General features: G+C 42.4%; 2 protein-coding genes across 2 annotated transcripts in view; one reads left to right on the forward strand and one right to left on the reverse strand.

Annotated features, from left to right (window-relative positions):
• Positions 1-210: 210 nt before the first annotated feature.
• On the reverse strand, positions 211-12,304 carry SAMD15 (sterile alpha motif domain containing 15). Its single transcript, XM_025919369.2, has 3 exons — positions 9,696-12,304; positions 8,614-8,712; positions 211-1,714 (listed from the first exon to the last, which is right to left on the reverse strand). Exons 1-3 carry the CDS (start codon positions 11,727-11,729, stop codon positions 1,478-1,480), a joined length of 2,370 nt encoding a protein of 789 aa, XP_025775154.2. The 5' UTR covers positions 11,730-12,304; the 3' UTR covers positions 211-1,477.
• The window catches only part of TMED8 (transmembrane p24 trafficking protein family member 8), a 35,577-nt gene continuing 32,818 nt past the window's right edge, over positions 11,789-14,547 (forward strand). The window contains exon 1 of the mRNA XM_025919031.2: positions 11,789-12,162. Coding sequence (XP_025774816.1) covers positions 12,078-12,162 — 85 coding nt within the window. The 5' untranslated portion in view covers positions 11,789-12,077. The remainder of the gene's footprint in view (positions 12,163-14,547) is intronic.

Raw genomic sequence — 14,547 nt, forward strand, 5'->3', positions numbered from 1 at the left:
ATGCTAACTTGAGGTACTGTTCCTTTTCTCAGTACAAAAAAAAAAAAGAAATTGATTCCTTTGACTATTCATTCAGGTGTAGGGAACTGGACAGGGTACATCATTGCCTTTCTGGATTATGGTAGCTCTTTAGTGGCTTTTAGGACTAAGAAGTGAGTCTGGGAAGAGAAAGAACAGTTAAGCCTGTAAACTAGAGAGGAACTGGAGTCATTCAAGCAACACGAACTATTTTATCTTTTTTTTTGAGCAGTCAGTTATGGGTAGACTCTGAATTCATTCATTCATTCATTCTTTCATTCAATTTCTTTCTTTCTCTGTTTCTTTCTTTCTTCTTCTTTCTTCTTTCCTTCCTTTTTTTCTCTTTCCTTTTTCTTTCTCTTTTTCTTTCTCTCCTTTCTCTCTTTCTTTCTTTCTTTCCTTTCCTTTACTTTCCTTCCCTTTCCTTTCCTTCCTTTCTGTAAACCTTACCCCCAATGTGGGGCTCAAACTCATAACCCTGAGATCAAGAGTTGCATTCTCTACTGACTGAGCCAGCCAGGCACACCCTGAATTTTATTTTATAAAGGTCTGGAAAGTACCACATAAAAGAGCCTGGTAAACAAACTCCAGTCCGTATTCCATAGTCCAGTGGTACTCCTATAAGCCATGTTGTTTGTAAGGATAAATATAAATTTTAAAAAATATTAAAATTTTTTTCTCTGATGCAAAAAATGAAAGAACTCCCCTCCTCCCTTTCCTTACAACATTTCCTTTACAAAACATGTAATTTAAATCATTTTTCTGTTTTTGACATGTACATAAATCCTCTAAAAAGTTGAGTAAGTCACCTACCAGTTTTACATCCCAAGACTGTCTGTTTGGGGGGCTTTGGGGCCATCTCTTTGAAATGTGAGCATTAAGGAGGATGGCACCTTATCTCTTGGGCCTAAGTGCCTGGCTCCAATAGTAACTTCATGTTTGTCATAAAGATATGAGAAGTTTTCTTTTTCTTTTGGATACAGACAATTAACATGTAAGTAATGGATTCTGTCTGGCTGGCTATATAAAAGGGTGAGATCTCAACTTTGCAGTCTTCTTTAGCAGCTTGCTTGTGATATACATCACTGACTGATTTAATGCTGATTCAATAATACAACTGTTTCTTTTTCTGCATTTGTCGAGAAGATTAGGTTGGCAGGAGATTTTACTTTTAATTCCATTTCCCTAACATGTTCCTATACCAGATACATTACTGAAATTTATCAGGAATCCTTATAATTACCCAGAAAGAGAAATATTGATATCTTTGTTTAAACACGGAGCTAAATTGAAACCCAAATAAAAGGAAGGTGCTGCGAGGTGCTGACAGAACTAGGGGTGGAGCCAGGAGTTCTAACTCTGATCCTTAATGAAGAAGATAAAAAGAGAACCCAAAAGACCATACTTCTTCCCCCAAGTAGTTTAGTTTGATCTTTCAGGTAAGTGAAATGGCTCTTCCCTACGGTTCAGTGTAATACAATGCTTCATTCTTTTCAGGGGCAGTTACTTTTGGAGCATAGTCCTGTAATCCTGCTGCTTGCACAAATTCAGATAAGGTCAAGGAATCAGATTTTACCCCAGTATGACCTTTTTGCTCTAAAAATAAGCCTATATTGTCCCTGTAGGGAAGGGTGATGGTGCGTCTGAATAATGGCTCTTCAATTCCCAGTAGCTCCCGTGTATGCCGAGAAATTACCTAAAATACAAGAACAATTTTTTAATGGGGTTAACTGAAAATATAAATTAAAGAAGCTTTATTTATTTTCCTAGGCCTTTTGAATGGTAACCTTTTAAGTTATTTCTAAGGGAAAATAAAATAATGAAATAACACATGGAAATGCTTACTAGCCTGGCCTCAAAATAAAGTCCTTATAAGAAACATCAAATGATTTATTACCTTTTTATAAGTTCCATTTAAAGGTGTTTCTAGGCTCTTGGCAATGGCTTGCCATGGATGGGTTCATTTCTTTCTTTTGGCTGAGCAATCTGATCAGCCATATGAGCAGATAATATGTTCAGATTAAGAGCCATGACTGTCTCTGGGAAGGTTAATAAATAACTTGTCTATAAGGGGCTCAGTTAATTTGCAATTAAGAAAAAAATAATAACTCAAATAGTTACTTAATTTGTTTGACTAAAAACAAATCTCAAACACTAAAAAGCAGACATTAAAGTTCCAGCTGTTTTATTAGAATTAGAGATCCAAATTACTACAGGTGGCTCTTAAGAATTCTCATTTGTAATTGATGCTGCTACACCGAGCACCTTGTTAGGTCAGCACCTCACCCTGAGTGCCCCTGACCAGAGCAGGTTCATTCACAAACTCACTGAGGTTAACAGATGGTGCCCCCAGGAGGGACCCTGTAATCATAGACAGATTTATTCACTATTAACCAAAAGAACTATGTGCCTACTGCAGGCTGAGAGAGCCCAATACTGTTTAATATTCTAATGCAGAAATTAAAAGTGTTACAAAGCTACTGGTTAGATGTGGAATCAGGAAATAAAATCTAACCATCTCTCATCTAATTCTATGTCTGAAGTTCATCAATGGACCATGAGGGACCTTTGATGGGCTATAAATTAATATAAAACTGTGAGTTCTTTCATTAGTTCTGATAAATGATAAGCAGCAGATCTTATTTTTGCCAAAGACTTAGAGCAATTTATTAGTAACTTACTTAAGTTAGTAAGGATTACAGGAATACAGATATTTATGAAGATTATAAGAGTTTCCTAAGGATTCTTAATTCTGCGTTCTAGGATGGAGCCTCATGCTCAATACAAATGGTCTCATGCAGAATCTGTAATAGTTCTAGTTTTCAAGAGGATTCTATTATTACTATATCATCATTGTATTCTGTGTTGATTATGGTTTTTAAAGGCTGCTATTCTTTTATTTGTAAGCTACGGATAGTTTTGCTTCATCATTAACAATATAATACATACTGTTTGTGGTTACCTTATGTATGTAACTATGCACGTTTACATAATTGGAACCTATAATTAAACCTAAAGATGTCGGGGTGCCTGGGTGGCTCAGTCATTTAAGTGTCAGACTTCGGCTCAGGTCATGATCTGGTGATCCGTGAGTTCGAGCCCCGCATCTGGCTCTGTGCTGACAGCTTAGAGCCTGGAGCCTGCTTCCGATTCTGTGTCTCCCTCTCTCTCTGCCCCTCCCCAGCTTGCGCTCTCTCACTTTCAAAAATAAATAAACATTACAAAAATTTTTAAAAAACCCTAAAGATGTCATCATTATGGTTCAAATATGAATTATCTATACCACCATTATTAAAACAGATTGTATAGTCTCCTTAAAATCTGCTTGTTGATTCATATAATAATGTTGATTAAACTTTTTTTTAAGGTTATTTATTTATTTTGAGAGAGAGGGTGGGGGGGGGTGGTGCAGGGGAGGTAAGGATCAGAGTGGGAGAGAGAATCCCAAGCAGGCTTCATGCTGTCAGCACAGAGCCTGATGGGGGGCTTGAACCCACAAACCATGAGATCATGACCTGAGCCAAAATCAAGAGTCAGACACTTAACTGACTGAGGCTTCCATGTGCCCCAACAATGTGGATTAATCTTAAATGCATTTTGCTAAGGGAAAGAAGCCAGACTCAAAGGCTATATATTATTTGATTCCATTTATATGACATTCTGGAAAAGGCAAAACTATAGGGACTAAAAACAGATTAGTGGTTGCCAGGGATTGGGGTGAGGGGATAGGCTGACTTCCAAAGGGACACAAGGGGGACAGAATTGTTCTTTATGGTTCTGTGTGGTGGATACATGATGCTGTGCATTTGTCAAAACCCACAGAACTACAGACTGCAAGGAGTGACTTTACTATATGCAAATTTAAAAAACAATTTTTTTTTTAACGTTTATTTTATTTTTGGGACAGAGAGACAGCATGAACGGGGGAGGGGCAGAGAGAGAGGACACAGAATCGGAAGCAGGCTCCAGGCTCTGAGCCATCAGCCCAGAGCCCGACGCGGGGCTCGGACTCACGGACCGTGAGATAGTGACCTGAGCCAAAGTCGGACGCTCAACCGACTGAGCCACCCAGGCGCCCCAATTTTTAAAAAGCCAGGACGTCTCAGGAACCCATATAGAATATAGGCTGTGGACAAATGAATATAATTATATTACAAAGTAAGACATAGTCTCACTGAAGGAGGTAGGGAAGAAAGTTATTTAGCTGACCTAAATAACTTTGAAAAACAGTGCTTTGTCTAGGTGGTGTAAGGCTAAAGACAAGAACAACTGTAGACAAACACTGTACTCTGTTGGTAATTTGTTTCTCATATACATATTTATAGATAAAGAGAATCAGGTTTCTCCTATCAGAGAAAGAAGTTATAAAGAAGCAAAGTAGGGTAGGGAATCGGAAGGATGGGAAGGCTAGAATGAACCCAGTGGTGCTGGACTAGAGTCAGAGATAACAGGATGAACTCATGCTTACAGAAATAAATAGAAATTTGTATCTACATGAGATTTGCATATCTACGTATGTTTCCTACATCTTTCTGCTCAGAGTGCCTAGAAGTAATGATACTCCCATAGCAACAAGCACAACTGGTGCTACATCGTGGTTTCTAAATTCCATTCCCTGATAAAAGCAACCAGGGCTCCTGGGAGACATGGCTGCTTCCAGAGCTGCAGCAAGGAAAGTAAAAAATGAGTCTGAAGTGATGTGTAGTGCCAGAAAGTACTAGAAAAAAATAAGGGGAGCATTGTCCAAAGGACACATGGGCCAAACTGAAAGAACTCCCAAATGGGAGAGAAGGGACAATTAAACATAGAATCGCTTACAAAGCATTCCAGTTAAACATGGAAGGAATGAGGGAAATAGAAAACCATCATCAGAACAACACAGTACTAACTGTTGCAGGCAAGAGTTTAGCATCCATCATGGATGCTAAAATTAGTGGGCCAGACTTTAAGGAGAAACCAATTTGCATAGCCTCAAAGTATCTTCTCCAGCATATTTATTACTGTGGTCGTTTTACTATATGTCCAGAAGCTCTGGTACTCCTCCCTCCAGGAGGTGGATCTTAATTTCTGTGTCTCTGAGTGTAGGCCAGACCTACTCACTCACTCCTAGTGAATAGAATATGAAAAGGGAAACACAATAACTTTATAATGAAGAAACCTGGCAGATGCCACCTTAATCAGGTGATAAGGTTCACATTTCCAGTAATATAGCCCATTGATATCATGTACTCCCTGATGAGATGAAAAGGGCTCATCACCTCTGTGATCTCTTGTTTCATGGGAAACATTAGACAAACCATAATTGAGGGAAGTCTTCAAAATACCTGGCCACTATTTTTCAAAGTGTCAAGGTCGTGAAGACAAAGATCAAGAAACTGTCACATAGGAGTGCCTGGGTGGCTCAGTCAATTAAGCATCCAACTTTGGCTCAGGTCATGATCTCATGATTCATGGGTTCGAGCCCTGCATCAGGCTCCACACTGGCATGGGATTCTCTCTCTCTCCCTCTCTCTCTGCCCCTGACCGACTTGCGCTTCTCTCGCTCTCAAAATAATTAAATAAAAAACTTTATGAACAACAACAAAAAAGAAACTGTCACATATTGGAGGAGACCAAAGAAACAATAACAACTAAAGGCAAAGTGGTATCCCCAGTTGGATACTGGAATAAAAGAAGGACATCAGTGGAGAAATATAAGAAATCTGAATAAAGTCTATAATTTACTTAGGAATACTGTACCAGTGGTAATTTCTTTGTTTTGATAAATGCCCCCATGGTTACATAAGATGTTAACATTAGGGAATGCTGCGTTAAGAGTACATAGGTACTAGGGGCGCCTGGGTGGCGCAGTCGGTTGAGCGTCCGACTTCAGCCAGGTCACGATCTCGCGGTCCGTGAGTTCGAGCCCCGCATCAGGCTCTGGGCTGATGGCTCAGAGCCTGGAGCTTGTTTCCGATTCTGTGTCTCCCTCTCTCTCTGCCCCTCCCCCGTTCATGCTCTGTCTCTCTCTGTCCCAAAAATAAAGAAACGTTGAAAAAAAAAATTAAAAAAAAAAAGAGTACATAGGAACTTTGTACCATCTTCGCAACTCTTCTATAAAACTAAAATTATCTGAAAATTGAAAGTTAAAGAAAAATATTTTGTCTTGTGAGAATTTGCTCACATATTATTAATCTGTGCTTTTCAAATAGTTTGAAACAAGGCAAGTGTAGTAAAATTGCTGGGATATAAAGCTTATGAGTTTATATTCTATAATATAAAATCATGCATACAAAAGGAATAAGCAATTCACCTATGTTCTTCCCCAAATATTTCCCAAGAGTTCTTTTGTTCACTTGATGGAGTGAACAGTTAAAAATATTTTGAGAATTGGGGCACCTGGGCAGCTCAGTCATTTGAGTGTCTAACTCTTGATTTAGGCTCAGGTCATGATCTTGCAGTTGTGAGATTGAGTCCTGCATCAAGCTCTGAGCTGGGTGTGGAGCTTGCTTGAGATTCTCTCTCTCCCTTTCCCAGTGTCCCTTTCCCCTGTGTGTGCATGCGTGCTCTCAAAAATTTTTTTGCTTTGAGATTCTCTAAGAGACAAAGCTGAAGCAGGTGTAATGCTATCTTGTTTAGCTTGTCCCTAGAATAAATACGATTGACTTCCTTTCCCCTTTTTACCAAGCTAATGCATCACTACAAATGGGAATGATAGGATAGTGGTTTTAAGAGATCCTTTGGCCAGGTTCAAAGAAGAATTAGTGCTTCGTCCCTTCTGTACTCCCCATCAGTCTCACCCACCCCACTAGCTCTTTTGTCATCTTCTCAGTACGTTGGAGAAACAGCAAAGAGAATGGTGAGTTCTTTCTACAGGTGAGGCATGAATAATTGCATAATTAAGGAAGTTGAAGAGAATAGAAACTGGCCATATGTTAACTGCAAGGCTTGTAAATGGGATGCACCATTCAAATGGGGTTCAGTTTCTTATCAGCATGCCTAGAATTTTGCACTCTCAAGCCACCAGCTCTTTTCCCAGTCCTGCTATTCTGCCCAAGTCCATGAATGATGATACAGGAGAGGTATCATGGAAAAGAGCATTACACTATGTAAGTTTTGTTGTGGGATGAATTTTGGATGTACTAGGTGCTGTAATTACAATGGTAGAACTAAAAGTGCTTATTTATCAGTAAAAAAGGTATCTATAGCATGCTTAAGTGTGGGGGAATGTGATAAAAAAAGATGTGACTGCTGATTGACCTATGAGCTGGACCTGGGCACCCAGAGGCTCCTTACCCCCTTCCCTGTCCTTGGAATGTGGGCTCCACTTGCCTTTCCCGCTTCCTGAGGCTGCTCTAAGGACATGGCCTTGGAAAGGTGATGTGGTGTTGAAAACACTTGCACAGTATACATGACTGACCCCTGTTAGGGCTTCTTTATAAACTTTTGAGATTTAGAGGACAGGCATGGAAATCATTCATCTTGTTGCCACCCAGGAAAAACCTCATATGTAAATTCTCTTTGTTATTATTAAAACTGCCACCTACCAACCTGGAGTGGCCTACATGTTTCTTCAGTCTCTCCCTGCCCTCTGAGTACAGGGGCCAATTTCAGACGACACAAGAGAGCTCCCAAAAGGGTTGAGAACCAACATTAAGTTCATGTGTGATCTCTAAAAAGTTACCTGTGTCATAGTGTATAATTAGCTTTTTTAAGTGGACCTATGTGTCAAGCAAAGCTTATCTAAGATACCTTTAAATGTCTTAATTTTTATTACTCTAGTGACCTCAAGGAGGGGGTCACACTTTGGTGACTTTGATAAATATTCTGAAGTTTGCTTATTCAAAGTTCTTGAGGTATAAGGATAGACCACTGGATTCATCATTTGAGGATTTCAATTTTTTTAAAAAATGTTTTACTTATTTATTTTGAGAGAGAACAAGCATGAGCAGAGGAGGGGCAGAGAGAAAGGGGGAGAGAGAGAATCCCAAGCTGTCAGTGCAGAGCCCAACAAGGAGCTTGATCTGACGAACCATGATATCATAACCTGAGCTGAAATCAAGAGTCAGACCCTTAACTGACTGAGCCACCCAGGCACCCCAATTTTTCTTTAACTGAGCTTTATACCCAATATGGGTCTTGAACTCACAACTGAGAGATAAAGAATTGCATGCTCTACTGACTGGGCCAGCCAGGTGTCCCTACTCCTGCAAGACCAGAAAAGGATAATTAGAATTTTTCTTATTGCATTGTTGATACTGTATTTTTGGAATCAAAATGTCAAAGAAGTAAAATGAACTGGCAGACTCTGAAAAATGTTTTCTCATAAGAAGCTGAAATTCTTGGTATTTAAACATTTCAGGAATTTGAATTACAAGTTACTAATTTGCTAATTCTGTTCCTTATTTTTATTTAGAAAATCCAGTACACTATTAATGTAAGTTGAAATTAGAGCTCATACACATAGTTGTATCATCTTTGAACATAAAAAGAGTAAGATATTTATCTGGTGGTACTTGGTAGCTATGTGAGGGTATGACTGGAAATACCAACTTGTAATAAGTGGTCTTTTTCTACAATACAGTGCTCTATAGGGAAACATTAAACACAACTCACCTTCATGTCCTCAAAATCTGTTATCCCCATCTGAGGGAGGTTTGAGCAGTTTACATGAATGAGTTTTCGGCCACTGATGAAGTTTGTGGTAAAACACTCCTGTTAGTATAACAAGAACATCACTCAAATGATTTATGGCAAATAGCAGGAAGTTGGGAAGGAGAAGAAAGAATTGGGGGAAGAGAAGGAAGGGAGAGACAAATCATGTTTGTTTCTGGTTCAATACAGAGAAAAAATTTTAATTAAATTTTAAAGCAAATTGAAATTTAATAATAATCCTAATAATCCCACATTTTTTTCCACCTGAGCTCTTGATTAAATTTCACATTGCTCATATATATATATATATATATATATATATATATATATTTTTTTTTTTTTTTTTTTTTTTTTTTTTTTTTTTTTTTGCATGATACAACCAATGCTTCTTTCATTGCTTAATTACATTTCTCAGTACTGGGGTGCAAAAGATTACAGATCTTATGTTGTTTTGTGGCAGCCTAAGAACATAGCTGGCATCAACGAAATAAGATTTTCTCTTATCTTTTTTTCCCAGCTTCCTTTTTTAACATTTTATTTTTATTTTTTATTGAAGTATAGTTGGCATTAACTCTCTTTTTAATAGAACTACTCTTGATGAACTATTTACATTAATACTGTTAGGTGCTCATGATACAGATGACATTTTTGGGGCAGACACTTAAGATTAGTAGTACAAGTTAAGGGAGCTAACACTAAACTGGACAAAGTACCAAAAGTCTACCTTGGACAAAATCTGTCAAAAAAGAAAGATACTTATCTATGAAAAGAGGCCTATATAATTTTTTTAGTCTTTATTCAAGAATTACAAAGAAGTATACTTACTGTGATAAATAGGGAAACAAATGTGACCCTCCCTTCCTCTATCAAAATACAAAATACATCAGTAGAAAGGCCAAAATTAAAATCCAAGTTACCTCTACCATAGTCCAGGACTTTTCTATGCTCCTTCTAGGGAAGAAGAAGCAAGAGCTCAGGTAAGGGTAAGAGGAATAAGAGAAAGATGAAAGAATGTGATCTTTAAAAACATTATTTTTGTATACCTTGTACTGAGGAAAGCCTAGCTTGCTAATCCACTCTGCAACTTTCTCTGGGCTCCATTTAAGATACTCAAATTGTAGCTCTATACTTTCTTTTGGCGAGGTTTCTTCATCTTTGTGTGCCAGTTCCTTCAACTCTGGGGACAAATCTTCAACTATTTCACCAAAAGGCTCCCCCAAATCCCTCTGATAATCTGAGACATATGCGTAGAAGTCACTACTGGTATCAGTAATCTCAAACAGTCCATTATGTTCTTTGGAGAACTCATAACTTGTACTTATTGAGTCTATTTCACTTATTGTGGGAGACCCAAACATAGAATCTCTTTTAGCTTTCTTGGTTTCTTTTACCGACCACGTTCTTGTTTGATAGTCAGAGTACTCTAGCTGATCCTTGTCTACAGACTGCTTAAATTTAACTAGTTCTGGCCAATCTTCCTTGGAAAATTCTACATGTGTCTCTTTTCTTAGTGGTAGTTTGGCTTTATCAGGTAACTCTAGATCTTTCTCTGTAGCTTCCTCTGTTTGTGTCTTCTCTTGAACCTCTGGTTTGGTCTTCTGTGGCAGCACTTGACCTGTTTCCTCAGTTGATTTTCTTGGTTCTTCCTTTGGAAACTTTGGTTTAGTCTGTTCTGGTGGCTCTAGACCTTTCTTCTCTGTTGACTCTCTTACTGTCTCCTCTGATTTGATCTTCTGTGGTGGTGCTAGTCCTATCTCCTCAGTAGATTTTCTCTGCTTATCATTTTGACCTGATGATTTAGTGTCCTCTAGTGGTTCTAAAACTTTCTTCACAGTTGATTCTCTCAGTATCTCTTCTTGAACTTCTGGTTTTGTCTTTCCTGATGGCTCTAGACCTGTTTCCTTGATTGATTTTCTTGATTTTTCCTCAGGAAATTCTGATTTGGTCACTTCTAGTGGCTCTAGAACTTTCTCCTCAGTTGATTTCCTTTGTGTCTCTTCACTAGACTTAGTTGGTATCTGGTCTAGAAACTTTGATTTAGTTTGCTGAGGTGGCTCTGTCTGTTTCTCCTCAGTTGATTTTCTTCCGTCCTCCTCTGGAATCTCTGATTTAGTCTCTTCTGGGGGCTGTGGACCTGCCTCCTCAGTAGAATTTCTTAGTTTCTCCTTTGGAAACTCTGCTTTAGTCTGTTGAGGTGGGTCTGTCTCTTTCTCCTCAGTTGCTTTTCTTTGTATTTCCTGTGGAGCCTCGGTTTTAGTCTCTTCTGTGGGCTCCAGACCTGACTCTTCAGTTTCTCTTGGTTTCCCTCCTGGCAACTCTGGTTTCGCCTGCTCAGATGGTTCGGTCCTTTCCTCCCTAGGTGACTCTCTCTGTGCTTCCTTTGGAATCTCTGGTGTGGTCACTTCTGGCGGTTGTAGATCTGCCTCTTCAATTGATTTTCCTGGTTTCTCACTCGGAAATTCAGGTTTGGTCTGCTCTGAAGTTTCTAGACCTGTTTCTTCATATTGTGCTCTAAGTGAACCCTCCAGAACTTCCAATTTGGTCTCTTCTGGTAACTCTAAATTAGTCTCACTAATTGAGGCCCCTTTGGTCTCCTTTGGTAGCTCCAGATCTGTTTCCTCAGCCAACTCTATGAGTACATCCTCTCTAAGATCTAGTTTGGTCTCCTCTGGTGACTCTAAGCCTGGTTCTTCCTTATCATGCATAAGGACATCCAAATCCTGGAAGAGCTCTTCCATCTCTCTGAGTGTTTCTGACTGTGCCTCCCGGGACATCCCTGGTTCAGTCTTGCTAGAAAGGTCTATCTCTGACTCCCTGGGAATCTCTTCCTCAGACATGCTGGTCGGTTTTAGGTGTAGGTATACATTCTCTGGCGCCCCCAATTTGAGGTCCTCTTCCTCCGCCTCTGGTTGTGGCTCCTGGTCAATCTGTAGCTCCAGGCCTACTTCTGCCGTGGTGTCAACTTCGCCATCTTGAGCCATTTTAAGTGACCTAGGCAGTTTGAGGTCCTCATACTCCAGGTCTCCTTCATCCGAGCCTGAATCGTAATATTCTGGGACTTCAGCCATGACGCACATTGGCCGACGCGCTCATGCCTCCTAGCAACCCCAACTTCCGATAGCGTCTCTATGGATACCATGATTTCCGGTCGGGTCTTCCTGAATCTTCCCAAGGTTTTGCTTGTTCTGTCTAGCCCTGACTAAAAACCTGCGTTCAAAAGCACGCAGTCACCCTCCCCGCGTCCGCGTCGCCAGCCTCCGCTGCCCAAAGCCCCTGCGGCCCCTCGGGGCCGGCACTCGGCCCCTTCCGGCCCGCGGGCCCAACTCGGCTCCTCCCGGAGCGCCGCCGCCGTGCTCGCTCGGCCTTCGGCTGTTTCCGGAGCCACTCGCTGGTGGCGGCGGAGGCGCTCGCGGCGCTGGCTGCAGATGTCGGAGCGGCAGGCAGCCGGGGGGCCGGCGGGCCGCGCCGGGGAGAGCCCGGGAGTGGAGGGGAGCCAGGCGGCCGCCTCAGGTACGCAAGCCGGGGGCCGGCGGGTGGGTCCGTCCGGCCTCGGGGCCCGGCGCGTCGTGCGACCCTCGGGCCGCGCCCTGCCCCGCTCTGTCCCGCGCCCCGCGGCGGAGCGGACCCGCCCGGGCAGCCCCTTGCCGCGCAGAGCCCCCGCCTTCGCTGCCCCTGGCCGCGCCCCTGCCCCCATCCCCGCCGCCCAGCCTGGGGCTGCGCTCGAGCTTGTTCGCTACTCCTCTTTCGAAATGGCGTGGTTCCTGCCCCGCTTCCGTCCTCCCATCGGCCCAGCTGGCGGTGACGGGGCTGCTCTGCCCGCGGCGCCTCTTGAGCTCGCCCGCCGGTTCCTCCTCGGCCGCGGACCCCAGCCCCTCTGGCCTCGCTGCCCCCTGCTTGTGGCTCCGCACCCCGCTCCCCACCTGTCCGCGCGCTCTCTGCCCGCGTCCGCCTGGGGAGCCTCGCCTTCCGCTGGCCTGAGCCCCGCTTGGTCCTGGCCGCTGCACGCGGGCCCCCGCGCCTCGCCGCCCCTCTCCGTCGCTCAAAGTGCGGGAGACGAGAGCCGGGCGGGAGCCGGTAGGCTCCGGGTCTTCTGAGTGAACGTCATGGCCAGAGCCAAGGCAGGACGTAGGGGCTGACTTAGGGACTTTGGCGACCTCCCTCATTCGCCGGCACCCTCCTCTTCTGGTTCGGGAGACCGTCCCCGTTTCTACCCACGCCAGTTCCTCGGCAAGGGTTCGCTATCCCAGGGGCGAAGGGTGCATCTGGCGCACTTCACCTTTCGGGCCTCCTTATGCTTACCACACCAGGAGGTTCAAAGGGTAGGGGGAGACAACTGGTCTTGCTAAGTGGCAAGTATAAATTAAAATAGGCACCATAAATTGTAGCGGTAGAGGTGGCGCCTGGGTCGGAGTCTGAATCTTCAGTTTACTGATTTGACCTTGGGCAAGTCACTTCTCCCTATCTCCGTTTTGTCATCTCAAATGTGGGTGCTGCTGTTACCTGTCTAATAAGACTGTCTGCTGGGGAAATTACATGAGCCAGTGAGAGCGAGGCACTGGTGCCTAGCTCCTGGTACATAACCATACTGGTGGTATTCGTTATTACGAGAATAAGGTGCTGTGGGAGGTGTTCCTGGATGTGTGTCTTCCAGCACGGTTTTTCTCGTCTTTTACTTCTATCCCAAATCTCTCCCATCTTCTAATGCTACTTCAGTGGAACACACACACACACACACCTTTGAGTCACCCAGCTTTTCCCCATGACTTTATGTTCTCTTTAAAATATCTAACAATTTTTGTCTTTTCTTCCTTCATGTGAACTTTTATGCTTTGTAGTATATTCAAAATTAATGGCATGTATTTAACATTATAGCAATAAAAATTTTAAGCATAATTTCTAAGAGACTCAGCAAATGAACACTCAGAAGTCTCATAAACATCTGTCCCTTGCATATGTCAATAGTTATAAGTTGAGGATTTTTTCTTTTCTTTTCAACTTCCCTTTTAGCTCCTTGTGTGCTTATGGCAAACAAACCCAAACATTTTATTTATTTATTTATTTTTATTTTTTTATTTTTTTAGCGTTTATTTATTTTTGAGACAGAGAGAGACAAAGCATGAACGGGGGAGGGTCAGAGAGAGGGAGACACAGAATCTGAAACAGGCTTCAGGCTCTGAGCTGTCAGCACAGAGCCCGACGCGGGGCTCGAACTCATGGACCACGAGATCATGACCTGGGCCGAAGTCGGCCACTTAACCGACTGAGCCACCCAGGTGCCCCTAAACCCAAACATTTTAAATAGAAAAGTCTTAAGAATAGTCCAGGACTATGTTGGAGGATGGTGGTTTTGCCTCTGAGTGAGTCTCCTCTCCCCCTCACCCTTTTTAATTGGTTCCTGAATTCTCTTTTTGTTCCCAGGACATTGATAAAATACTTCTGGTTAGTTTCTTCCTCTTGTCCTTAACAGGGTGAGTGTTGGTTTCTTCTTCTGTCATGTAGGGGTTTGTTACTGTGGCCCAGAGCAAGTTCTTCCCCTTGAGGTAGGATTTGTTGCTCTTAAAATAATAGTAATGGTAACTTACGTTAATTGAATGCTTACTCTGTGCCAGAAAGTGGAAAAAGATTTACTTGTATTATCTGATTTAATCCTGTGAAGAGTCATTTTCTCCCCATTTGATTTATTTAATTAATTTATTTGAGAGAGAGAGAGGACGCGCACAAGGGAGAGGGGCAGAGGGAGAGAGAGAGAGAATCTTAAGCAGCCTCCATGCTCAGCACTGAGCCTGACATGGGACTCAATCCCACGACCTGAGCCTAAATCAAGCATCAGACACTCAACTGCCTGAGCCACCCAGGCGCCCCCTCCCCATTTTATAGGGGAACAAACTATAGCTG

Source organism: Puma concolor, chromosome B3, assembly GCF_028749965.1.
Source record: "Puma concolor isolate L17-30 chromosome B3, mPumCon1.1.hap2, whole genome shotgun sequence".
In the NCBI taxonomy this organism is placed as follows: Eukaryota; Metazoa; Chordata; class Mammalia; order Carnivora; family Felidae; genus Puma; species Puma concolor.